This window comes from Synchiropus splendidus, chromosome 3 (assembly GCF_027744825.2).
Source record: "Synchiropus splendidus isolate RoL2022-P1 chromosome 3, RoL_Sspl_1.0, whole genome shotgun sequence".
Lineage (NCBI taxonomy): Eukaryota > Metazoa > Chordata > Actinopteri > Syngnathiformes > Callionymidae > Synchiropus > Synchiropus splendidus.
The window spans coordinates 27391170-27418033 of NC_071336.1; the positions used below are offsets into that span (position 1 = coordinate 27391170).

General features: G+C 43.4%; 1 protein-coding gene across 1 annotated transcript in view; it reads right to left on the minus strand.

Annotated features, from left to right (window-relative positions):
- Positions 1 to 23607, minus strand: part of LOC128755321 (uncharacterized) — a 65962-nt gene extending 42355 nt beyond the window's left edge. Inside the window, exons 1-3 of the mRNA XM_053858598.1 lie at positions 23268 to 23607; positions 22962 to 23054; positions 21886 to 22067 (exon numbers count right to left, since the gene is read on the minus strand). Coding sequence (XP_053714573.1) covers positions 21886 to 22067; positions 22962 to 23023 — 244 coding nt within the window. The 5' untranslated portion in view covers positions 23024 to 23054; positions 23268 to 23607. The remainder of the gene's footprint in view (positions 1 to 21885; positions 22068 to 22961; positions 23055 to 23267) is intronic.
- Between the last annotated feature and the right edge of the window lie 3257 nt (positions 23608 to 26864).

Genomic DNA, 26864 nt, shown 5'->3' on the forward strand with positions numbered 1-26864 from the left:
AAAAAATACTTTCTGCCGCCAATTCTGCCTAATAACAACGTGAAACCCTGAACTAACTAACTTCAGGTGATTGCTGATAAGATCCTAGTCTGACAGTGGCCTGGTGAATCAATTCAGGGGAAATGCTGTATCAATAGGGGAAGGTAGAATCACAATATATTGCTGAATGAATTTTATCCACCCCTAACTGTATGTACAAGAATATTTAGTAGAATCTTTGAACTCACTCTCGGCTCTCTGAATTTCAAAACTCCTAAAATTTTAACTCTTTATTAAAGTAAGTGTTATTACCAGTGTGGAGCGCATGGATAGTTCCCGCACTGAACCTTTGTTGGACCTGACACAACAAATCCATCTCTCTCCCGCTCCGTGCGCCCTTATGTTTTTGGTTTGTCCCTTCACCCAACACCTCTCTATCCTCTCATCACCTCTCCTCCACCAGGATAGCCCGAGGAGATGGGGGATACCGATATAAGTGAGAGTGACAGAACGGAGCGGGTAGGCGAAGAGGAAATGAGGTCAGGTGATTTAGAAAGAGAAACACCGTTTTGGTCCCGGACCTCTGCTGCTTTCAAATTCCCTAAATCACAGTGTCGTGGTTTTGATATGAAGGGTGTGTTTGCAAACGGTGGTTAAAAATGAAGTAATGCCGACTAAAAATAGCGTCCTGTCCTTTTCACCCTCCTTGAAACAACATTGTAATAGTTTGGGCATGCATCCTTGAGCTTGGACTAAACTGACACGTTTGTTAAAATATTCATCAGGAATGCTTTGGTCTATCCTCGCTCTGGCCGTTTTTTTCGAGCTCAGTCAAAACTGCAAAAACTTGTTCGTTGAATTAGTATATTTCCTGTAGGGAGGCTTGTCATTTTAAGGCATGTTAAGGAAGGATAGGGAAGGCAGTGTCATACTCCAGCGCGTGGGCTTTGTGGTTGTCAAAAGTAATATCTTTTGAGGAACTCTCTTTTCTTGGCAGCCAAACATAATGGAGTCAAACGGAACCCTGCGAAGCAAAGTTTCATTAGAAGAATAGAAGACTTTATGAGTCGGCAAATTTGTCTATGGAGGGATAGAACTTGTTTCCAGGTCATCGATATTAGATTGAGGCACGGCCTCATTTTTGTGCCTCATTTAAGTTAGTGTAACTGATATATTCTGTTATCTTTGCCTTACATTTATAAATGGCTGTGGGGTGGAGCTCTGGCCATCATGACGCCCACTTCGCCCCACCATACCACTTCACTTGAGCCTGGCACCGGACCTCCATAAGGTCTCAAGTGAACTTGGACCACCAATGTGATTATTATGCTGTATTATTCATCGTAGGCTGTAATGAAAAAAACTGTCTTCGAGAGAAAGCTTTCAAATATTAATTCATTTATTCCGAGGGTCATCTGGGGCCGGAGCCTATCCTACTTATCACAAGGGGGGTGGGGCACCCGGCGCTGGGTCCGTCCCGTCCATCAGCAAATAGACACCAGGGCTGAGTGATGTGGTTTTAAATTCCTTCCCCGGATGTAATGTGCTGTTAAGTGACAGAAGGACAAGCCACACATGTGAACTGTAAGTGTGCGTATTGCACAGCACAATGCTACTAAATGAATGAGCGTTGAAGGGGATTTTGAGCGACTGGAGCAATGGAAACATCAAGCAACAGAAGCGTGGGCCGCTGCCGTGAATAGTGAAAGAAGTTAGCGCCCGCCCCCGGCCAATTCACATAGCTGACTGGTGGCAACCTTTACTGAAAGGGTCTTGCTGCTCTGGATCGGTGAATGAGAATCTGAAATATTGAGAGCAATTGCTGCTTTAAAAAAAAATAAAAATTGCCCCAAGGAGCTTCCTGCCATCTACTGTGCCCCCCATGTTTTTTATTGACTTTCAGTTGTGTGACAAGATAAGTGTCACCTTATTCTAAGCAGCGCTAACATTCTGCAGAGCAACCTCACTTAAAACACGTAACAAACAGTGGTGATTCAATGCGAAAATGTATCAGTGTGACAATATTGCCTCAACTTCATGTCGTCGCCTGTTTCTTTATCAACTTTACTATTATTTCACTCAACCCTTATACATGCTCTGCAAACAAAGAAGAGTGAAGACTCTGGGGCACCACAAGCTCTCACTTTTTGCTGTGAGGTTGCAGTGCAGCATTGACTATGATTCTGATTTAAGCCTCCACTCTATGTCCAGGCTTGTTTCATCCAGCAACTGTTGCGCGATGGTGGACACCAGAGTCAGTGCCTCAACATGTACAGCGATTGCTGGACACTCCTTCACATGCAGGGAGGGGTTTGTTGTGAATTTGTGACACTCATTTGTTGCACAGAAGCTTCAAGACTTTTTTTCGTCACAGCATTAACACATGGCCGTACACACGTCAACTTCAAACATCATCACCTGCACTTCAGCGACGTAATTGAAGTTGACATCTTGACACTATCCTCCACACAAGAACCAACAGCACTTCCACTCAGGCTGGAATGAGATTTTCCAGCTCATCAAATCTCAGCTTGTGTTTTTTGTCATGACATCACCAGCGGAGGAGGAGAGGCCACGAAACAGCCTCAATATGGCCTGGAAATTGACAGGGAATTTTGGCCGGAGGAGGTTGCATGAGAAGGAGTAGGACTTGAAGTAGCAGGGCGGAGAGGCTTGCCAAGAGAAAAGGGATCGGGCTTGAAGGCTTTTGGCAGGTGTTTTGACTCTGCTATCCATCCAGCTGCTGACTCAAAACATGGGAGGTGTTCCTGGACAATATACTAGCAAGTGAGACAAACTGCAATCTTTGTACGTTGGCCTACTTATTCTCTGAGTGACGGCTGGAACTTTATTAAGAATGAAACGTCGAGCGGCGGCATTTCTGAAGCCCCTTTTAAGACCAACCTTTCTAGTTCAATATAATCCTATTGATCCCCAAATATATTTATAAATATATACTGGAAATACCTGTATTCTGACTGTATTAATTTGAAAAATCAAAAAGTGTAACGCATGTTCAACAGCAACAAGATATTAAACATTTCAGTCAAAAATGGTTTCAACTATATTTAAAAATGAATTCCTTTTTTTTCGGACATACTTCTTAATGTCACTAAAATTTAGAGAACTATTAAACGCTGTTGGAGCTGAACTGCTGCAGTGAAGATCAAGGGACTGAAATGTCATTTAAAGTGATGGATGATTCTTAATATTTTTACAACGACTGACTGGTGAAAGAAGGAACATTTAAGTTGGATTTTCAACCACGATTTTGGGCAGTCGTCTGAATTATTTACACTTTTTGCTCAACAATAATTATACAGCTTCGATCTTCATGGGTCACGAGGTTGTTAAATTGTGTTAATTGGGTCAAGTTTGACGGTTCTCGACGTGAATAATCCTGTCTGACGTTTTAATAAAGATTCTGGCTTCAGCAGAGATGAATCAAGAAGTGCTATTGTGATGGCCAAATGAATTATGCACTAGTCCTTCGACTGCTATTTTATTCCTGCCTTCTGCTGCTTGCTCCCCCACCCACCCCCTGCCTTTGATGTATAGCAGAGCAGTGAGTTAAGGTCATGGATGGAGTCATCAGATTGCGTGACATGTTGACCTTGTTGCGATGGTCGACTTGTTTGGTAGCGCACATCCTCTGGAGGCAGCGCAGAGCTCATTTACAGTGACGGTTTATGTCATTCCGATTTAACGTAACTGCTCCGGCCAGTCATGGTAGTAAGTACGAGCTTATGAGGGATAGATGTTAGAAAAATAAAGAATTATCCGTCTTAGCAACGCAGATTCGAAACAGTTGTGGGTGAGTTAGAGAGGAGCCAGTCAGGTTGAGGTTGTGCAGACCTCCAGGCTGTGGAGAGGTGGCACCACAACAGAGGAAGGATTGAACTGCACATTAACAGCAGACCGAAAACACAAAAGACTTGAAATCTGATTGAAGCAGAATTTAGCAGCACAATTTAAGCAAACAGAGGTTTGCGCACTTGAGCCAAGGATCTTTTTATTTCATGGTGAAGTTCAAGTGCAAAAAGAAAAAAAAAAAGAAACGCTGCTGAACATCAGCAATGTCAGGCTGCAATTTGTTTCTCAAGTGTTTGTCTGCTTATTTTAGGCATTCATATCCGCATTACAAGTGACTTTTAAAACGCTTACGCACGCATTGCCAACAACAACACATCATATTTCATCACTATGAAGAGCGAGCCTGGAAATAACACGACTAAAAGCCTATGAAAGTGACTCAAGATATCATCAAGGCATCAAAAAAGACCATTTCAAAGCCTTTTATTCAGGGAAACCACCATGAACATCACATTTATCGTCATATCGAGGGGCAGTGACTGCAGTGAGACAGCAGATGATCAGATTTGTGTGACCGGACATGACAAACGCCTCTATGGTGTAAAATGGAACTGCAGCTGCGGACAAATATGCAACACACCTTGTTTACACGGTCAGAGTTGGTATTTTACTCAACCATCTGTTGATGTTCTATTCCTGAAAGACTGTTTATTTGGAAGTGATCAAAACATTAAAATGGTTTGTGTTGGAGGGAATTCTGAATAATTCAAATCACCATCTGGTCGAGATGTGTTTTATAGATCTGGAAAAGGTGTGCGACCGGGTTCCCAGGGGAGCAGTTGTGGGGGGTGACTGTGGGAGTGGCGGGTGAGGGGGGACGTAGGAGTGCTGCTCCCGCAGTAGAGACGTCACTGAAATCTGATTGTTGGTACTTTCCAGATTTATGAATTGTCACGAGAATTTCAGTTTTGGGTCGGTTAGGATGTTATCAACGCTCTCTAAAATATCCGTCAATGGGGCTTATCTTTTTTTACTGCCCCAAATCATCTTGGTTTCTCAGGCTCAATCTTAGGTAGAATCTTTTTTTAGCATACCCAGGATTTTTTTTTCTTAGGATCCTGTCCAGAGATATTTTAATTTATAACACATGGAAGCACCATTTCCTCATTTTATGGGCCAAATTTTGTGAAGTGAAGCCAGTTGTCCTCCATAGTTTATGGTAAATGGTGCTAGAGTGTTACTTATGCTCAGTGCGAGTCGATGTACTACGGAGGAGTTCTCATGCCAGACAGCGCTGTATTTTCCTTACGACAAATGAAGAAAATAGCATAACAAACAGAGACTTCAGTGTGGACCAAGGATAACGCATTTAAAGGACCTTAAAGAAGAATGTAAAGGATTCACAATGCCTCACTCCGTATGATGCATAATCTTGAAGAGAAGCTTGGACCCCATACGTTGGTTAAAACTCATCGTAGAAGACAATAAATGTCAGCATTGGGATCTCCTACACCCAACCTCACACACAAGAACCCAGATATACAAGGTTACAGTTGAAGAGAGTTGCTAGAGTGAGAGGCTTAGTGGGATCCTGACAACATTCCAAGCTGCTGTTCTATTCTGAGCCTCTGCTGGATGGCTGAGCTTCTGTGTCTATATCCAGGCAACCTGTCGGAAGACTCATGTTGTCTGCTTGTCTCTGTGATCATCAACGCAAAGCTTCTTTGGCTTTCAAATCCCATACATACTGCGACAGGTTGTGCCCAGTTACGAAAGAATTTGACACGAATCCATCTCGTGGTCCCTCTTTCATTCACTTGTGAACAAGACCCCATGATACCTGAACTCCTCCACTTGGGGGCGGCTCTCATTCCCATCCTGAGCTGGACAGAAGGCCAATTTAAGACTGAGAATCATAGTCTCAGACTTACAGGAGCTGACCTCATGAAACTTGTTTCCCACAAGGCCAAAGCAAATCTGTCATATAAAGCAGCGCCAGGACAAACTTTGGCAGACGCTAAACACATAAAGACTGAATGAATTTCGGCTTTTCAGTGCATCGCTTTATTGCATAATTTCCACCCCCTTCACCCCTTTTATCCATCACAGGAATCCGTCTGCTTCAGTCAGCTGTTTTCTGTAAAAATGTGTAGATCACAGCACGACAGAGGACTGCAAGAGGATGATGTGTCATCTGAATGCACGTCAGCTTTAGTGAGAAGGCAAAAAAACAATCGGAGGTCTCTGCTTCGATGTGCGTGCGTGCGCGTGACAGCGGGTGTTTATAAAACTATCACCACATTATCATGCCTGAGACATGTGAGCGGGCGCGGCATCTTCATCCTTAACTCGTTTAGGACATATTGAGGTCATTTTCGCTGGGTTTACACAACATTGCGTGAGAAGGGAAGGGTATCCGGTGGATCCAATTGCCCTCTGTGCGGGCAGCAGCGGCTCCATGAATGTGGCCTTTGAGTGGTGAGAGGCCAGCAGACAGCCTGTACTTACTGTATCTGGGAAATAGGCCTGATGCGACTTCAGACCACCACAATGATGTTATTATGGTTGCCCCCTTCTCTCCGAATGCCGTCTCCTCTGTCTTTACTTTTGGTTCTGGGGACCTTGTTGTGCATGACTCACTGCTGAGGAGTTTCTGTGGTCGGTTGTTTACCCACACATTACTCATGGTCAGACTTGGACAAATCACTGCCTCCCATTTAATTTATTTCCAACGACCAATCTACCAAAATATGTGAAAAATGTTTTTGTTATCGCACCCTCTGGGAAAGGGAAGCTTTATTTACCCCAAAAACAAGTATTCTGTGCCTTTACTCTCCTTCAAACCAGGCCGACAGACAGGCACTGAACATTCTGATGGGAAAACACATCATAAAAAGTCATGCCCTGCAACAACACACACACAAGTCCTGCATGATAATTTGCTGATGATTCTCCGTACTTGGACTGTTGAAGTCTCATCAAGTCAACATCTTCCTGAAACGGTGCGAAAACTGTTTGCTATCAGGTCACAAACGGCAGCTGTGGATTCGCATGTCAGCTTTGATTTTGGGCGCTATATTTGCACAGACAAGCTGTCACTTTATGTTTGAGGACGATTTGCGAGAAGTGGGTGAGAGAGAACAGTGACAGTTCTTACCTGCTTTAATGTATCCTGCTGGAAATGCCGGGATTCTCCAGTTTACTCACAATACAAATTTCATGCTAAAAAACACGTAGTTGGTGGAAACATAACCATTTACACAACACTACTGTCAGTTAAGTTAGTTCAGTATTTATTAAAGTAACAATTTAGAATGGAGAACTGTGTTATTATTTTGAGTTTACTGTAGTTAGAGTGAGAATTTAGTGGCCATTTTAGATTAAAGAATAGTCAAGCTAACAAGATGCTAATCGGTACCGTTGAATGGTGAATGACTGGCTAATACAGAATAAATACTTTATTTACAGCCGTATATGTTTCCTAATATAAAGTGTAACCAAAAAAAAATTACATTTTTGTCTTCATTTTTTATTTCACTCGCTTGAAGGCAACAATTTTCAGTCCAAATAGCAGAATGGTATTTAAATGCTAACAGCTAACACGCTAACAACATTAAAAAACAAGAATTATAGAAGAAAGGGTCTGTGATAGAGATATGCAAATTGATAATCGTGAACTGCAGTATCCCTCCTTTGCAAGGCAAAACTTTCATTCCAAAGAAAGCACTATTTTTCTATACCGTTCCCAATCTTCTTCACATGCGACAGCGCCGAGCGAGCAGAGAAAGCTGTCCGAGGTCAGGAGATACCCATGAAAGCGACACAATGGGAGTGGTGTTAGTAAAATAAACATCGTTCGCGCCACTCGCGGCTCAATATTTGACAGGTGACACTGTATGAAAACAGGGATTAGACTGTCAGAGTCCTGACTGGAGATGTGTGGTTATACATGAGCGTGCGTATGTGTGCGCTAAGCATATTTAGAAACATTTGCAATTTGATGATGAAAACAAACCCTGGCACATTAGCATGGAGAATTTCCGAGCTCCGCACGCAAACTTATACCAGGGGAGGGCCGCAGTGTGTGTGTGTGTGTGTGTGTGTGTGTGATGCTGTGGGCGAAGCTGGCAGCTGTTTAAATTCAACATGCCGATTTAAGTGTGTGGCCGGTGAGACTGACACCAGCTCTGTCTGGCATGCTCTCTCCTGCTCAAACGCTGATTCATAATTGATTCTTAGTCCCTCCGCTAATCGTCTTTGCCTCAGAGCAGGTCTTGACGGTGAAGAACCCCCTTTTTTTTATTTACGTAACTTCAGTTTGAGTCACGAATCATTGACTTCTAATATGGTCACAGCGTTTTAGAATAGTTTCCCCTTGAAGAGAAAAACAAATGGCAACTGCTGTTCTTATTTTAGATGAAGCCCCTTTTATTCTTTTAGGTTATTATATTAAAGTCCTTCTCAAGGCTCCTCCTTCATTCCATGGCTCCTAAATTACTATGAATTAATCACACCCTTCACCAGACTCATTCTGCACTGCAACAGTTCTTGCAATTGCTGATCTTAAAATGTCACGAATGTTTGGTTTTGACTGTATATTTTTTTCCATCTTTCTGATGGAGCCATGACCTGAGGATGAAGCTTGAACTGTGTTACCTATATTGAACTCTTTAGATACACTTTTCCTCTGGCTACAATATTGCCCCGAGAGCGCAGGAGGATGAGTCAAGCTCAAGTCACGCAACTGCCTCCCCTCCTCCCCCCCTCACTTAGCACACACCACCCTGACTGGAGAGATACCTGGCCGGCTTGGTGAGACATTTGCCCCGGCAGAGCTTTTCCTCTTTAACAATGTACCACAGCGATGCCGAGTCAGAGACAATCCCGCTGCAGCCAACTGATGTTTGGCATCTCGTCGGCTGTTTGTGTGACAACCGAGAGTTTTCCTCTTCCCCTTGCTGCGTCGCTCCGTGCCCTCTGCATGCATCTCTCTCTCTCCCCTAAAAATATTTTGTCAGGCTCACTCATTCGATCATAATTCGGGAGTTCAGGCAGAGTTCAGGCTGCGCTGGGTGTGCGGAGTGCACAAAAAGGCTGCCAGCCAATAAAAAAAAAAACGTCCTCTTGCGTCACATTCTCTGCCTCATTTTTAATTAGCCCTCGATGTGACTCTTAATCAGTCCAATAATGATCTGATTAGCTGTTTAATCTTAATATAAATGAAATTTGCATCATGAATACTCAATGCGCCAAGTCGGCTTAACATCATTGTGAAAAAAAAAAAGATGGATCCCCCCCAGAGCTTCTCCAAATTACTTTAACTTTATATGACATGAGCCGATGAACTATTTTTACACGGGCCAGTTAAGGGCTCCTGTTTGTCCCATATCAAATGCGGATGAAAGGGGACCTCATCTGGCTGGCGGTAGTTTATCGAGCTGCATCGGGTCAGATGCCACCTTTGGTTTGGGATCTTTCCAACCGCATGGAAACATATCGATTTACATTAGAGAACAACAGCGGCAGGCTGATGTTGCACACTGAAGCATGTGTCAATTAAAATAAATGAAGGTGACAGACAAAACAAACATGCCGGTGAGGTGTCCTGCACAAGTGCCCACGTGAACTCCAGAAATATTTTGCACTTGGATTTTGAAGTGAAGCTGCATCGGACATATGTGTGTGATTTGAAAAATGTTGGATGAACCATTAAATGGAAAGTGAAGAGAACATCTCAGATAAAGAAAAAAAGATTTTCTGCTGCATGTAAACGAATGGAAAATGACCTCTTTATAAAGATGAAATTTCACATGATCAAACGTATTAAAACACTGTGGGAACATCATAACAAATGGCACATCATGGAGGTGGACATTAACATGATAGTTTGACAGCGTGTTTTTCATCAAGATATCCTGGAAGAAACATCATAATGACTGAAGTCCGTTGCTTGCAGAACTCAAGTCGCGCATTCTGGTCAGAGGTATGAAGAGACGAACCGCTGCTGGTTGGAGAGAGAGATTTCATGACTAAAAACTAGCGATTTTATTGTCACCAATTCTGTAAAAGTCAAAGCTTTCCCATCTGCCTCCTCATTTCTCTTTCGCTTTGTTGACTGGCTGTGTTCCGTTTCTGGGGCAAGAAGTTCTCAAAATGTCTTTCAAAAAATCCTGGAGGAAACCCTGAAGGGGGTTCATGCTTGAATCAAGAGGACAACAAATCCAGCATGAGGTGAACTCTGATCCCAGTGTTTTGAGTTTGCAGGTTCCCCCCATGCTAGTCTCACATTGCCCAAAGGCCTATAAGAGGAGTTGAATGTCCTGGACACAGACCCTAAATAGCACTGCAACAGTTGAAGCATTCTATTTTATCATGCAATAAATCTATTTTTTACTCCTGATTATTAATATTATTAAACATTAGTTTCAGAAAAGTTCATTGTGAACCAGTTTGTCAACTTAACGTACTGGACTTTTTCTCCCTTTTTCTGAAGTTACTGCAGTGGTCGACGAAGGCATCAATGATTCAGTGATGGTCAGGAAAATTCTCAGATATTTTCTTTGTACTTTTACTTTTGTCCAGTGAATGTGTCTTTGATTTATAAAAATTACAGGCAATAGAATTATAGAATTCGTATAATTCATATAATTCTATGATGATTTTCAGGCGACCGTTTCAACTGTCAGCACAGTATTTCTTATTTTGTCAGTCCAGAAAAGTCGAAAACAATCTTGCTTCATCACATTGACATCATTTCCTGTCGCTCCTGTGCATGTTGTCGTGTCAGGGCAGCAGTGTCACAAGGTTCACTCCGCAGCCAGTGTGAATAGCGTCTCCATTCGCTCGGTTTAGCCATCAACAGATCGCGTTACCGACACCAGCCAGCTTTTTATGCAGGCGGCCATGTTAAATTGGTTGTGCAGTCGCTAATGGGGGCTTGGGTGTTCACTGGGAGGAAGCTGAAGGCCACTGGAGCCAGGGTGACAGCCAAGGTTCACTGCTGGGAGTCTTAGGTCCTGTCATCAACCGGCTCTTTGTGGTCGCTCGCTCATTCCAGCTGATTCCAGCAATATCAGGGGCATTTAAGTCCTGCAGTCTCACACACACAACGTTCTGTGCAACACAATGTTCGATCACTGTATATCATCCCTTCACAGTTGTGAGAAACATCTCTGGCATCAATTTAAACTGAAGTAAACATTATGGAAAACTGTTTTCCTGAAGATATGAGAAACTAAATTCAACATCTGGGTGACAAGCTGGCAATTCATTATTGGCTGTACAACTACGATCAGGACGCAACATAAACAGTCCTAAAAGTCAGATTATTTAGGACAAAGAACAGATTTTTGCCGACATGTCCAAAGAATGTAAACAACAAAAGGCATACAACACTGATGAAGAGCAGCGTAAAACATGGAAGCCACGATAATATCAGTGAAGGCATGACAATTTGCTTTATCAACACAGTCATTTCAACCGGATTTAAGTGCATCAAACACTTTGAAAAGTGTCAAAGGAAAATTCACCAAGATCAAACTGCAATGTTGGGTCATGGTTATTGCACCTGATGATTAAAGTTCCAGCAGCTTTAGACCATGTTTCTCTTTCGTCTTCTTCAAAGTAGACATCATGACAGACATCACTGATCATTAGCCAGGAAGACCTCTTTGTCAACTTTATCTGACCGGCACTGTTTGGAGTATAGTTGCTTATTTACCTTCTTTGGTTATTTACTAGTTTAGGGAGGTTTACAGACATTTGTTTAACATTCATTCCCTCAGACTGCTTCATAACCATCGCAACTCTACGAGTTTTCATTTTGATGCTCCACGAGTGTCAATAAGTTTCAAGTGAGTCACGTTAGCCGTTAGCTTCGTTAGCTGTGCAGTGCAGAGAGTCATTGGCGTTACAGGTCAGACGCGAAAACTCAGTCATTCCAGCGCGACAATGTGTGGTCAAGTTAGAGGGGCATCAAGTTAAACAATAAACAACTCAAAGGCTTGTTAGCTCCGACGTGGAGTTGTGAGCGTGTGAGGAGAGTGCAGTGAGTAGGCGGCGGCGTGTCAGCATAGATCTATAGTGTATAGAATGTGACATAGACCATATGCGATCTCCTCACTTTGGCAGAAGGGCAATATGTTCAAATCATTCCCGATCTAGTATATGATCATATACATCATATATGATATATGCAGGTATATCATGAAAAAATAACCTTTACCTTTAAATGTATTCTGCTGATGTGAGTTTATACTTCAACATTCATAGGTAAACTAATGTAGCTTATGTCGTACATAAGGAGATCACAGAAAAAAAAGAATGTCCCGCCACAAGCAAATGCTTACTTCATTTGAATGTTTATAAGTTCAAATAAGCCATAATACATGTTGTATAAACTCTCCCGGTGCTCTGATACACTCCCAGTACATGTATGGTAATTCGTCCTATAGGTTCATTGAGTGGAATCAGAAGTGTTGATGTTGTGTGAGTTTTATTGCCATCGTTTAAATAACTCATGGAGTAGCGCGGCTCGCGTGTTAGCGACAGCACAAAACGCAGCCATAGTATAAATATCATATAAAACTGGAGGGCTTGTGTGCTGCTCCGCTGCTGTCCTCCTGCTCAGGGAGCGCTCAGCGGTAGTCCTGACACTAATTATACCAGACATATTCCAACAATAGTGTTGGGCCAACAAAGGCTTCTCCTCCCTCTGCATGAGTTCTGTTTGTCTATTCACACTCACTCAAACTCAAAACACACACTCTACCCGTCTGTTCGCACACACACTGGCATGCACACTCTCACACAGTGACGCACCTCCCGCGACTCCCACCACTCCCTGTTAGCGTTAGCGTCTAGCGGGGGCCCCCTCGGCACTGATTTGAGTAATTCACTTATGGCCTTTTGTGATCCCGGGGGGCTTTGTTCGCCCCCTCCCAAGACAAGAGAGTCCAACTCCACTCAAGCGAGTTCAGTGTCTGTGGCACGAGAGGCCAGGCAGGGACAAAGCAAGTGTCAGGCCTTTGATTCAAGCAACTAATGAGTTAGCTGTGAGGATCCTAAACGCGCACAGCGGCTTGGCCATTCATGCTCCTCGACACATACAAGGGATTAGCATGGCTGGCCTGTCGCACTTGTTAACAGCTTTTGTGTGGCCCATTACTGTGGAAGGGGCCAACATACATGTGAGAGGCTGAGCCGACATGCAAGTCATGCCCAGTTTAGCCATGAATCATTAGGCAGCCTATTGACCAAACGTTAGCCGCGTCACAGGAAATACATCGCCGTTATAATGCCAGCGAGAGCCTCGCGGTTTTAATAACCAGCTTGGTTGTATGAAGGGCATATTCCCACGCCTTCACCAAGAAACCAAATCCATTTAGTCCCATGATTCATTACACACGCAGCGCACATATCACTGAAGGACTTGCAGAGCATCATGGCAAGTGATGGTCACTGGAATTTACTGGTTTGTCACTTTTACACTGGTGCACACTTGACTGTCCGCTGAGAGACGACAATGCGTCTGGGATGATTTATAGCTGACAGATAAAGAGCTAGCAGATGCAATAGAGAGTTTTCACGACACGTCATCAAACCCGGAAGCCGCCATGTTGGAGATACTCACTGCTCAACACAGAACGGCGATTCTGCAGCATTTCCTTGAAAAAATGGTGAATTACTGTTGTGGCTGTACGAATAGTTCCGATCGTGAAAAACATTTGGAATTTTATCGACTTCCAAAAGTTATTACAAATCTAGAGGAACAATGCCAGAAGTTGTTGGAAGAAAGGAGGCGCTTGTGGTTGGCGAATCTGAACCAGGACCTTTGTGGCAAAACTGTGAATATTTGCAAAAAAGTATAGCCTAAATGGCCATTAATTCGCATTACATTGCTGTGGAAGAAAATACACATAACTCTTATCAGAACATATTTGTTGATGCCAACCCACACAGTTATCAATGACTTGTTATAATTGTTTCCTGACCCATCCGCACACCGTCTTGTTATACGCCTCCAAACTCCGGTTTCAACATTTCAGGTCCTCGGCGGTGTATGGACTATGCGAAAAAAAAACAGGCAATTGACAGGATAGGTCACCTATCAGGATATGTCACCGACGGCAGACTGTCCGGGTCGTTGTTCATCCACGCACCACCAATAGCTCAAGCTCAACTTTTACAAGTGTCGAGCATTTTCGTGTCCCTCTCTGCATGTCCTGTCACTCCCAACTCATTTCCTTTTTTTTTGGCATTTTTCCATCGCACCCTTTCACAGTCTATGGGGGTGTTTACAAACAGTATCTCCAACATGGCGGCTTCCGGGTTGGATGACGCGGTGATGACGCGCCGTGAAAACCCTCTATAGGTGCGTTGTCAGCCGAACAGTTCGAATGCGGATCTGTGTCCCACATGTGTTAGTTACTAAATGGTGGGTGCTTTTCGCTGATGTTTGACCTTGTATTTGCAGGTAGTTTAGTGACATACAAGCCAGTTTTGAAAATCAAAAATAAAGTTTTACAGGTGGGACGTCATTTAACTTTTCCAGTTTCTATATAGAACCTGACATTGTCATCATTCACACCTGGAATTACAGCGATCCACACCCAAGCGCCTTTGAAGAGAGAGTCCACTCACCGAGCAACCGACTTATTCTTATTATGAAAAGTTACACCTGCTCATGTGTTAACAATTATTAGGTCATTCTGAAGAGCATGTGCAGCTGTCCAACCAAACATTTAATGGACTTAAAAAGATGGCTTTTCTGATCAATACAACGGTCCATCTGTGTAAAAATCAGCCGTAGGGAGGTTGAAATTGACAAAAGCAAAGCATGGAAGCCGTGTAACTTCAGATAATGTATTGCATTAGTAATGGAGAATTGTTTTAAAGTGACACCAATGGGACAATAATAGTCCTAAATATGTTGCAAATTAGACACAGTGCGACACTTTTAGACTTAAAAAGAAATGCAATTGCGTATGAACAAATGAAGTCATTATTAGTCAGATCAGAAATGGCCACCTTGGATTGTGTCTCTGTGCTGACTGTGCCGACGCACAATAAACACACTGGGTTTTTGCACGCCAAAATAAAACACAGGAATGATGAGACCCTGAGCGCTGGCATTAGTTCAGTCATAACACTGGGAAGACTTTAACATTAACACTGCAAATATATTGAGCGGCCATACATCTACATTTGTATATAGAACATGGAGGGGGGGGGGATTACAGACATCGCATGAGGAGGAAAGAGGAAGGAGGAACGTCTGAGCGCTGGCATTTAGCCTGATCACGCACTCTTCACGGAGCACAAGGAGAGAGGCGACTATCCGTCAGGGCGGTCACTGGAAGCAGCAGAAGGCCACGACCCTCACGGTCGGAGAAAGAAGTCAAGAAGACGGTCGAGAACAGATGTACTTCTTAAAAGCTAAAGTGTTTTATTCCCTCTGGTTAATAATGGCTCCTGCAGTAGCAGATTCATCTTTTTGAATTTTGATGTCATACAGTGATGTTTTCAGGAGAATGATGTCACGATGAAGGTGTGACTATGAGAACCACTGATGCAGGATCAGGTTGCTGACAGCTCAAATGTCACTCGTAAAAGCAGATACAACACTCTCAATGTAGCTGGTCATTTCGTGCTACCAACATCACAACGACACTGGCAAGTCAACTTCAATCTGCCCGCCGGCCTGTTGTGACATGTGACATTTCACTGATATGATGGGCTGATGGACGGACGTCCTGGCTCTGCTCCTCTGGGCCTCACTGGGTGGCGTGCAGGAGCGCGCAGCTTTGCAACTGTCCAGCGCAACTTCACAAATGTGAGCATTCATTGACAGTTCGTCCGCGTTCATCACAAGTTGATATGATTCCCGATGATTTCTGTCCCGCTGCGCCTGGGCAACGTGCTGGGATCAAAAAAAACGGGAGCAGAAAGAAGAGGCCAAAGGTTTTGACCTCCGCTCAGTTTGAGTGTTCACTTCAGAAAATGTGTAGACAGATGTAACAAATGGGTTAATGAGGTGCGGCGACCTGCGCTCTGTTGATGATACGGGAGCCAGAGGTCACCAAACACAGGGCAGAGACCCGAAGTTATCTCAGTTTAGCCGAGGTATTGAACTATAACGACTTAGTAACCTGGGTATTTTGCATCATTTCAAAACAAATTGAGCTGCAGAGAGGCGTCTTTTACCACTGCTACAGCTGAGAAATCCAGGTCACGAGCCTAAAATCCTATGTTGTGTGTGTCATAGAACACAAAGACACTAAGAGTATTCTCCTCCTCCTCCATTGAAGGCATCAGCTAGCAGCAGCTAGAAATCTTTCTAGCAACTAAAGAGGGCCACACAGATGAGGATTTTCACAATCAAAACGCGTTTTTTTTAGAAGTGCATTGGGTGACGGTGGATTTCTATCGGAAGAATCCCTCAACTGAATGACAGGAACTCATGGCCTGGACATACAGACTGGGTTAGAACAGCTGCAGATAGGATCGAGATTTACTTTTTATGATAAAAAAAATCACCTCTGTACCTGCCTGTTTCAGTCAGATGGGTCAGGTTTTTGAATTGCAACATTATATTCCACGCAACAGTTTAAGTCAGGAGCGATTCAGGAGCTTTATAGGCGACTGGCAACTGAATGAGGGCATGAGGTGATGACAAACTATCTCCTCCTGACCAATAAAGTCAATGGTGTCGGCCATTCTTTTCCGTGCTTCTCCCCTAACCAACAGAACAAGCAGCTACTGAAGGAAGTGTTGAGTGACTCAGAGTAGAGCAGCAGTGTGTTGAGGATCCAGATGTTGAAGGAACCATTACGTTGTCATAAGTAAGACCCAACAATACGATCATGAGCAACACAGTTCCAAATGTTACGGGAGTTTTCACCAACAGCAATGGTTAGCGTGCGAAATTCAAATGTGTGAATTGAGTTTAGAGTCATATGCAAAGTGAAACACAAACCAATTCCATTCAGTGATGCAATTTATGGGTTGCCATGTGAGATGGGCCAGGGAATTATGACAGTTTAGCTCTATTTCAAAAACTCAACAGACCACAATTTGACTACTTCTTGACCTTTTCAGTTCAGTTCTGCTCATGTATTTCTCTTGGCTTCTGCCCTGCTGTCTTGTCTGCCTTTGGGTTGTAGAGTATGGAGAGGAAGAGAAAAAAGTCCAGGGTCACTGAGAGTTTAGTAAACACAAACTCTATCTATAATGTGACCTGATTCACATGTTCACCCTTGAGCCAAAAGCCCATTCAAAAACTACAAGCACGCGATGCACGCACTTCCCTCTTTGGGAAAAATCAAGAGCTCTTGCACTTGAAATGACTTGATTTGATGCAGATTTGACATGAAAAACGGATTAACCTAAATATTTGACAACAGGAGGATTACATCCATTAAACCCCTTAAAATTTTAGATGAAAGGAAAGGGACCTAAACGGACTTTCGGACTTGTTCCTCAAAAAAAAAAAAAAAATGATGCGGCGCTAGTTACAAAACAGCCCTCTGTCTGCCGGTTGACGTCAGGTGCCGTTAGCCTGGCGTGTGTCTGCGGGCTCTTGTCACCTTCCTCTTCCTCTTTTACTCACAGAGAATACGTCTGACAACACACGCGCTACAACATTTTGAAACTGCTCCTATCACAATATTGCTGGGTGTTTGGGAAACTTGTGGGCCTCAACGTGACATTTGTACTCAGAAGCGTCTGAAATGTTTAAAAAGTTGCCAGCAGAACAGTCTGTAACTGGCGTGAAATCATTAGCATGATGGGAGTTTTCTGCTTTTTCAATTTACTTTCAAGCCACACGTCACACTTGTGTGTAGCCAAACTTGTCCCTAGGACCATACGTTAACACATCATTCATGACTTTGCAAACTTTAAGCGAATTATCTGACACATGCAGAGTGCTGTAACACTGAAGTCCTTATACGTCACTGATCAAACCCAAGGCCCAGGGGCCGAATCTGGCCCACCAAGTTGTATATGTGGCCCAGAATAGCTTTATATGTGTATAGTTGCCACAAATTTTCCAACAAAGACTAGATTACCTCCAGTGGATATGTCTATCCAGTGGAGAAGTGTCCTTTAATCCAGGAAAAAGAAACTGTATGATGTTAATGAAAGCTAATTTGCTGAAAGCTGATGTAGATTTTGAGGTGGGGTTCATGCGCTCACTTATATTCCTCGTGCGACCTTGGCCTCCTCAAACACAAACACATGGATTGACACCAAGAGTGTTCGTTCCCAGGGTGTGATCGGTCACCACAAAGTTCAGGACGTGAGACGGTGACAGGCGCCGTCAAAATAAACTTGTGTCGCACCTTAGCCAGCAAGCGTCGGGTGCTGCAGACACACACACGGGGGCCGCTACATAACACGTTCTGGCTGGCTGTCGCAGGGTTATATCCAGGAGATTTAAATGCATCACAATGCGGCTTCCTGTAAACACAGACATAGCTCTCAGCTGTTCCCGCTGGCATGCTCGGCGGCACGGCGTGAATGCTGGACAGTTAGAAAAAGCAACTCCATTTTGACTAATATCAATTGTCCCATTGTTTTGTGTGATAGATGAGTTGACTATGGTGTTCAGAATCTTCAATCCAGCGATGTTCCTGGTTTGAATATATCTCTAATTTAACTATCACTGTGATGAAATATGGATATTTCCTGCTTTATGTTTTTGTGTTAACATCAGCCCTCTTATCCAGCGCAAAGTTGTCATTTGTTTTGCCTCCATGCTGATTTTTATTCTTCCATTTTTCACGACACAAATTCATTTAAATGTACTAAACTCGAGTGCTGCTCATTTACGGAGCAAAGCCTGCGGGTCATGGCTGGATACCCGTTTGTAAATAGTATGTTTAAAAGCGAGGAAACATTATCATCCCTAATAAAAACAAATCATACCGGAGGAGGTAAAGGCAACGGAGTAGAGAGACAAAGGAGGAGGGATAGTTAATCCTCTGGGTAAATATTTAACAAGCTCAGCAATTACAGCGAGGGCAGAGACCTAACATGGATGGGGAGGGCAGTGCAGCTTCACACACACACACACACACACACACGCCTCACAAGATGCTTGAAAATAACTAAATGTGTCTTCCGAGAGATGATAACTAGAGAAGGCGTTTGCGACAAATACATGTTTTGGAACATCATACGCTCTGAAGCCCAGCTTCAGGATTAAACCTCTGAGCTTGGCCTGCTTTAGTGACCCCTGACCTCTGGTGTGCAGGTGCGTGTTCAACCGTTTTCCCCAGCCATTTTTCTGTCATATGAGTTCCTCCTTGATGTTCATTTTGATGTTCAAACATTGTTGGCTGCTTGTGAAAAAAAATGTTTTCCTTAATAATGAAAAACATATACATACACCCTGGACATTTTGCATTGCCATTTAACGTCCTTTGGGTTAGGACCACAAAAGCAAATCAGGTCAGTGTTGCATATGGAAGAGGCACCAAAAATAATCGTCAGATCTGATTATTTTTGTTGGATAAAACCACTCACACTAGGGTGCAACTTGTTTTTGTCCATCTTAAAGACAGAAATAATCTACAATAAATAGTATTTGAAGGAAAACTATAATCAATATGCAAAAACCTTTTTTGCTAGTCCTCACATGACTAGACCGCTGCGCACTTGAACCCCTCTCAGCTCCTGTTTTTCCTACAGCACTTAAACACAACATGGTTGTCACCTTGTATTTACACATGAACAGCCCGGAGCTACATTTGTAAATTGTGCATGTACACACAGTTGAGCTCCACCCTCAAACAGTCATGCCATAATTTCACCCACACAAAAACACTTTGCACTCGACAGGAGAGTTTTATAATTGGTGTTGTTTTGAGATCCAACATGAAGCAGCAGCTTCGACCAAGCTTCCATCCCGCCTCTGAGCTTCACACAGCCCCTCTAGTGGACAAAAGACGTAACTGCGTTTCAACCCGACAGCACTGTTCACTGTTTTCGGTAAAATAAATAAATAAATAAATAAAAGTGCATCAATGCATGATTCTGGGTCATGTGAGCCGTGAATGACTCACAGTTGGGGGAATAAAAAAATAGAAAAAAAGGAACTGATTGTTGTTCCAAACCACAGGAAGGATGTGGACATGTATTCAGCTTTAAATGTATCTGGAAAAGCTCTGGCTGCTCTCCATGTTTGAACATCGGTGGGGTGGAAAAAAAAAGGGAAGAAAAGAAAAGTGTCAAGATGACCAAACGAAGAAGCGGCGGAGAGGTTGGAGATGTATCCAGATCTAAATCCCTGATGTTCCTGTGTAATTAATCTCATTAGCCGAGCATCAATACAGAGTGGAGCTGCTGTTTCTGATTAAGATCCTGCAGAGGTGGAGCAGCCAGGACTCAAATCAATTATGACTGTACTGTTCACATCAAGGGACGCAAATGAACCATTGCGTTACTCAAGGATGAAGGGCAAGAGCAGCATTAGGGTGAAGGCAAAAAGTTGCATTGAGTTGACAGTGAAGGTGAAGATACGTTGATATATTTGACTCAATACATTGGATTAATTCGTAGAAATAGTGACCTAAAAATGCATTTTGTTTTATATGAAGCAAAGTCATGTAGAAGGACGGATTGATGTAATGTAAATGCATAAGTTCTAAGCATCAGTTTTGGGCTTATGTGCTGCGCAGGATAGAAGCAACAAAGTGATGACAACACACGTGCGAACCCTGTTGCTGGAGATCCAGCGAGGAACGATATCAGCGCTGGTATCAACACACCTTTCATCGCCTCCCTCACTCTCGCCATCCTCCCTCTTCCCACCTTTCTGTTGCATTATTTGGCTGTGCACGGACGCAGCGGTTTCCAGCTCTCCGTGCTCCCTTATCCAGGAAAGGCACTTTTAATAAGTCCGATTAGCACCTGCGCTGGATCTTTGCGTGATGCCTAAGCTAAAAGAGGAAAAGGAGTGTGTGTTCAGGTGTGTGTGTGTGTGTGTGTGTGTGTGAGTCCTCGGCCATCTCTGGGTTCCATGCCAACTCAAGGAAGTGGATGATGGGGCTTAAGGGTTCTCTGAGGATCGGATGAGGTGATTCAGGACGGCCACATGTGCAAAAAAGAATATAACCTGGAAGATCAAGGGCCCCACGTGACTCCAATTGATGCCCTGGATGATTCAAACTTAGCGGAGCTATTTTAATGGCTGATGCAATCGGTTTCTAAAACCCTGGGTCACCGTTGGCCTAATCTTTGCAACGGTCACTCTCTCACACTTTCATTGAAACTTTGTTTCCCTCCTTTTTGGCAGGACAGAGGGGCGTTTCATCCCTGCTTCCTAAAATAAAAGAGTGCCACTTGTCTTTGGAGAGCGCCGCTGCGTCCAGCAGCATCTGTGTGTACATGGCTGCTGCCCAACGCCACCGGCAACTAAATACGTTCCGAAGGGGAGCATGAATATTTGAATGTGGAGCAACTCGAGGACAGGACGGGAAAGTGGGGAAACAAGACAGAACCTTTTAATTACACGTGGCTGAAAGATAACAGGCGCCCTCTGAGGATCTCCTTCCTCTGAGCCCAGAAGCTTAAATATATATGGAGGCGAGTGTTTCAGGCCCTTCAAAATCAGAGCCTTTGCGAGTTTTATTTTTTAATTATATATTCCAAATATTTTATTTCCAAAAATATGGTACCAAGAATTTATTTATTTTTAATAAATAATTTTCACATTGAATTGGCAGTGAATAATAATACAAAATAAAATGCTAACTGGTTGCATTTTTTGAAATATATTATAAATATTTTAATTACAAAACAGATTCAGTTTCAGCCCTTTTTCTTACTAATTAACATGAATTATTATATTATTATTAAAATATTTTGATTCTACTGTTGTTGTAAATTCTACTGAATTAACTTTTTTTATGTAATGCAAAACAAAATCCCTTTTAAAAAGTGCACCAGTCATGTGAGCCATATATTTGAAACTAATATTCACACGTCTTTGTTGTCATCGTGTTTTACTACCTAGTACAGTGTTTGTGTTGTGTCGTGAGAGGTGTCCTTAAAGTTTCATGAATCAAAAACAACCAAATTCTTCTTTACCTTGGAAGAAGCTTTTGACTCGGAGGTAGGACACTGCCAGACGCAGCACAGAGAGCTTGTCCAGTTTTGAGATGACGTCCGGGGGGAATGGCAGCAGGCTGGCCAGCCGGTCCAGCTCTGCGTTCAACCGGTCTCTGTGCCGCTTGGACGGGTTGGTCTTCTCATTGGCAGAGGACGGCTTCCTAACAGTGACAGGTGGGTGTCAGACCGGACCACATTAAACATAAATCATGCTTTACAGAAAAAAAAGATCTTTCTGGGTTAAATGTCTCTTGGATTTGTCTGATGTTTACTTTATATTTAAGCACACACTTTGGAAAACCTCCTCAGACAAGCGGTGAGTGACAGTTGCGTTAACAAGTGAAGCTAAACAGAAACAAAAGTTAGTTTAAAATCTAACAAACACATGACACAGGCCTTTTCGGGACGCTTACACTGGGGTGTCGAGGCCTGCTGGTCTTGCAGGTCTAAAAGATAATATTATTCATTAATCAGTCAAATACATACATTTGGTGATCTAAAGTGTGGAAGGTAAAATAATAAATCTTTATTTCACAACATTTTGAATCGCCTTCATTTGGCTCAAGACAGCAGACGGCTCCTCGGGGTACTTTTTTTTTCAGGCTCAGTTATTTGTGTATTTTACTTTGGAGCAGTTTTATCAGCTGGACTTAACATGAGCCGTATGATATGTAATGGTCAGCTCTGATTTCCACAGCTGACAGTTATTCTTCAGATTCACATATGAATGTTGGACTCCATTCCCACATCAAGGGAACACGGAGCAGAAGAACAAGCAAATAATAAGTTGTCTGCCTCAAGTTCATGTACTTTATAATGCACTGCCAGCACTGGACTAAAGAATGATATAAAACCTGGAAATAAAGTACATCCAGGCTGCTCAGAGGCAACATATTTTGCAATGCAACAGTACAGAAATAAAAGGATTTAAGTGTTTTAAAAACTTGACATGGAGAGTGAATAATGAACACTCAGATGTTTTCTTTGCTTCTCTGTGTGAGCAGATGCAACAGTGGCAGTCACATTAAACACACAAGTTCACACGGCTTCTTAACTGTTTCTGGATGGGCTTCCTCCTCTTCCTGCCCGCATACATGCAGTCTCCAGGAGGAATCATGATCCTGCGCTCCGTGGAGGTAACAGGTGCTCTGTGGAGAAGAAAGACAAACTTTTCCACCAGTGGAACATCCACAAGCTTCTCCTTGGATCTTAAAGCTCATTTTGTTGGTAAAGAATCACTCCAGTTCGGATAATGCCTACATTTTCAGGAGCAACTGTTTGAATGTGGTTATTAATTTTTAATGCATAGAACAAAAAATATATATTCACTTTATAATATAAGCACAATAACAATGGCTTACCCTGTCGTCCTGTGGGTGGCGGTTAATTCCAGTATAGTGTCGTTTGTTGAATCACATTAAGTGCAGAAACAAGACCAAAAAAAAAAAGCAAAACAAAAAAAAACAAAAGATGCCTCTCCACGAGCGCCCACTCGAAATAAAAAAAAAGCCCAGTAATAAATCCACGCGAAATGAGATAAATGAGAGAGTTGCTGGGAGCTGATGTTTTCATCAGCGCTGCGCTGCTCGGGGCAGATGTTGGCCGCTGATGCTTTATACTCAAATGAGTCGCCTTCACTTCCTCGCGTTTCAGGTGGCGGATTCCACTGAATGACATGTCGAGCTCTTCGCACGCAACTCTGTGCCTCGCAAACACGGAGCAGCGCACACACACTTCACACGCGTATACACAAACACACGAGGATCCCGGCGCCTTCACGGACTCGGCTCGTATGGGATTTTCCTGCTTTCACTCCGACTTGAGGGTTATAGCAGTTCCTCAGATCCTCATCCTCAGACGCAGTACTTGAGCCTTAATATAAGCGAGTTATATTATTGTAGTCGTTTTAAACCATCAGTCTAAATCAGCTGATATTTTAATGAATCGTACCAGTAGTAGCGCTGGACTTAAACTCAAAACATAACCTATGAAATGAATGAAAATGACTCGATATGTTTTACTTTATTTACTGTTTCATTTATGCAAAAACGAAAAGGCTTAACGATCACGTTGACCTTAAACTGCGTGTCGCGTTTGTAAATAACGAGGTTTACTGAACGCGCCATTAGCCCAACCCGACCCGAGAGGGGAGTCACGCACGGCGCGCGCGCGCGCACTCACACACCAGACAGGAGGGAGGGATCACACGCGAAGGGCATTTCTCACCGAGGCTGCTCCACGTCCGCGCCGATCTCGACCACGGAGGAGGATCCCGCCGCGAACTCACCGAGGACAGGCGCGCTCCGAAATAAGCGCGCCTCAACGGGACTGCCTGACTTTTCACCCTGAAGTCGCGTCGTTTTCTTGGGAGCCTGCGCAGCATCGTGTATAAGCGGAGTAAAACAGTGATATGACAATCACGATTCAACCACGGTTATTGGAAAACTCGTTGAAATTCCTTTTCTTCGGTCAGAAATTGAATTTCACGGTTATATCTCTGCGTTAAACCACTGAAGGAAGAAGATGTGCCTTCAAAATAAGAGCACAACAACTCTTCCACCGGACTGCACTGCTGTGGCCTTTGTAACAGCAATTGTTTATGTAAATGAATGTGTTTAGTTATGAGACTGTGCGTTTCGACTGTGGTGGAAAATAATCTAGTTCTTCAGGAGGGATCTAATCGTTGAATATTCCGCCCTTTTGGAGCTGGAGGACAACAGAATTGACTTTAGTGATGGTGAATGGCAATGCGTCATACATGTAAAACTCAGTTTTACCAGTGATTTTCTACAGAGTGTGTTGCATGTAATTTCAGTTTTTGTAAGTAGGTAGCATCTCTTCTCTGTTCTAAATAAAGATGTGACTTTCACTGCACTCGTCTGCCACCTAGCTGCCTGGAACGTGTACTGCAGCACATGACTCCGCCTCCTGTGTTGTCACATTACAGGAGACCGTGTTGGTGGAGGAGCGCGGGAGAAACACGGCCAGCACTGAGAGTTAAGACAAGATAGTTGTAGTTCAGCTCGGCAACGGAGATGGTGATGACGAATCCTGTCAGTGGAACACACCTGAGAGTGACAAATCCCCTGAGAATGAAAACAATGGAGGAGAAAGCAGGTGACGGATGAAGGAGAGGAGCTGATCGGATCGTTGCGTAATCCAGTTATATCAAAGATAGCAGGTGGGTCACGTGGTGCCCGACGTGGCACTTTGACTTCACTAAGTCTCTCTAATGCTCCAAGAAATGTTTGTGTAACTCCCAGTTTAATCTGGAGCCAGTGGAACCTTCAAAGGGCCTTTTGGCAGCGTGTTGAGTGCAGAGCACGTCCCTGTTTAATCACCACTGCTGTGCTGTAATGTGAGAACCAACACACGGTTTGAAAGACAAAAGCGCGGAGCTGCAGGCAGGCAGGAGTGTTTTCACAGCCTTCGGTATGCAGCGATCCGGAGGCGGCGCTGGAGATCTGTCCACAGGTCGGATCCCGGTGTTCCTCAGGGGTGTGCAGTCATTGTTGTGACAGGTGGAGGCGGCGAGCTGAGGAGGTCCAAAGGTCCTGTTAACACTGTCAGCGGACATTAAAGCTGGAGGGATGCTTCTGGTATCAATGCAAATCCACCGGCAACACCATCCAAGCTGCCTTCCAGATTAGCTCTGGTTTAAAGCTCTGCTGGGGCAGCCCTTCTCACGCAACTCTCTGAGTGTGTGTGTGTGTGTGTGTGTGTGTGTGTGTGTGTGTGTGTGTGTGTGTGTGCGCATTTCCCAATAATGACTGCGAAGCTGAGGGGCGCTCACTGAGAGCCATCTGCCAGGTGCCATCGTGTTGCTCCCATTGAAGGTGCAGCTCTCCAGCCGGTTCACATCCTGGACTTCTGAGCCAAACGTGCTTTGTCTCGAGACGGAGTGCGCAGTGTGAAACCGCTCTAAGACGTCAGCGGTGGCATCAGCCAGAGATTTCAGAGGAGCTGTGACATGTCTGATTCTAACAGACACTAATAATGGATGTCACAGTCGAGCCCCCAACACATACTCGCTCTGTCCACATGACTTTCACGTAGGTCCTCTCGGAAAACGAGCACCACCTTTAGGGCAGCTAAAAGTTTTTTTGTTTTATACCTTTCGGCCGTGAGACCCTCAGTTTTAATACACTTGCCACGTGTGGTGGCAGTAGTAGGAAATGATAAAGAAAGTGATGCCACCCTCTCCAACAGTAAAAACTGTACATGACAGCACCTGGTGAAGCAGTTTTGAAAATGAATTAGAACATTTTATGGCGATTCTTACACTTTACAAATATCATCTTTGGAGTTTAATAAAAATATATTTTTTATGTTATTATATTTAGACATGGTTTTATTATATTTATTTTATTCAGAATATTCAGTTTTCCCAATATTTGCATCAAGTGTATTTTTTTATTTAGTGTATTTGATGAATGTGACTTGCACCTGGTTCTGCTGCTGCTTGGACTTATCGATGACAAATGAATATCTTTGCGATGATCACATGGTTTCATGACATTTCACAAGGTTTTGGTTTGTTTACGTGTAAGTAGATGAAATATGGTTGTTCATCACAAATGAAATGAAAAGTAATGAATACTTAAATGCTCATTTGTTCTGGGGAAGGTGGCATCAAAAAGGTCAAGAAGCCCTGCTCTAGGAAATTAGCTGGTGCCATGACAGAGGTCTGTGACCTCGCGGTGAGCGGCCATGGCTACAGAGGAGCAACCGACCAAGACAGGAACTCTCAGAGTTACATAGTGGGATCCAGCTGTAGAGTTAGCTGCACCTGAAAACAATACAAGAACCACAAAGTCATATGTTTGCTGACTACATGGCTTCTGAATCCACCTTTGTTTTCATCACATCGGCACTGCCTCATACCAGTTCAGCTTAGAGATGTGCAGCTGTACATTTATCTATTTTAGATGAATATGCGGAGAAAGATTTGAACTCTA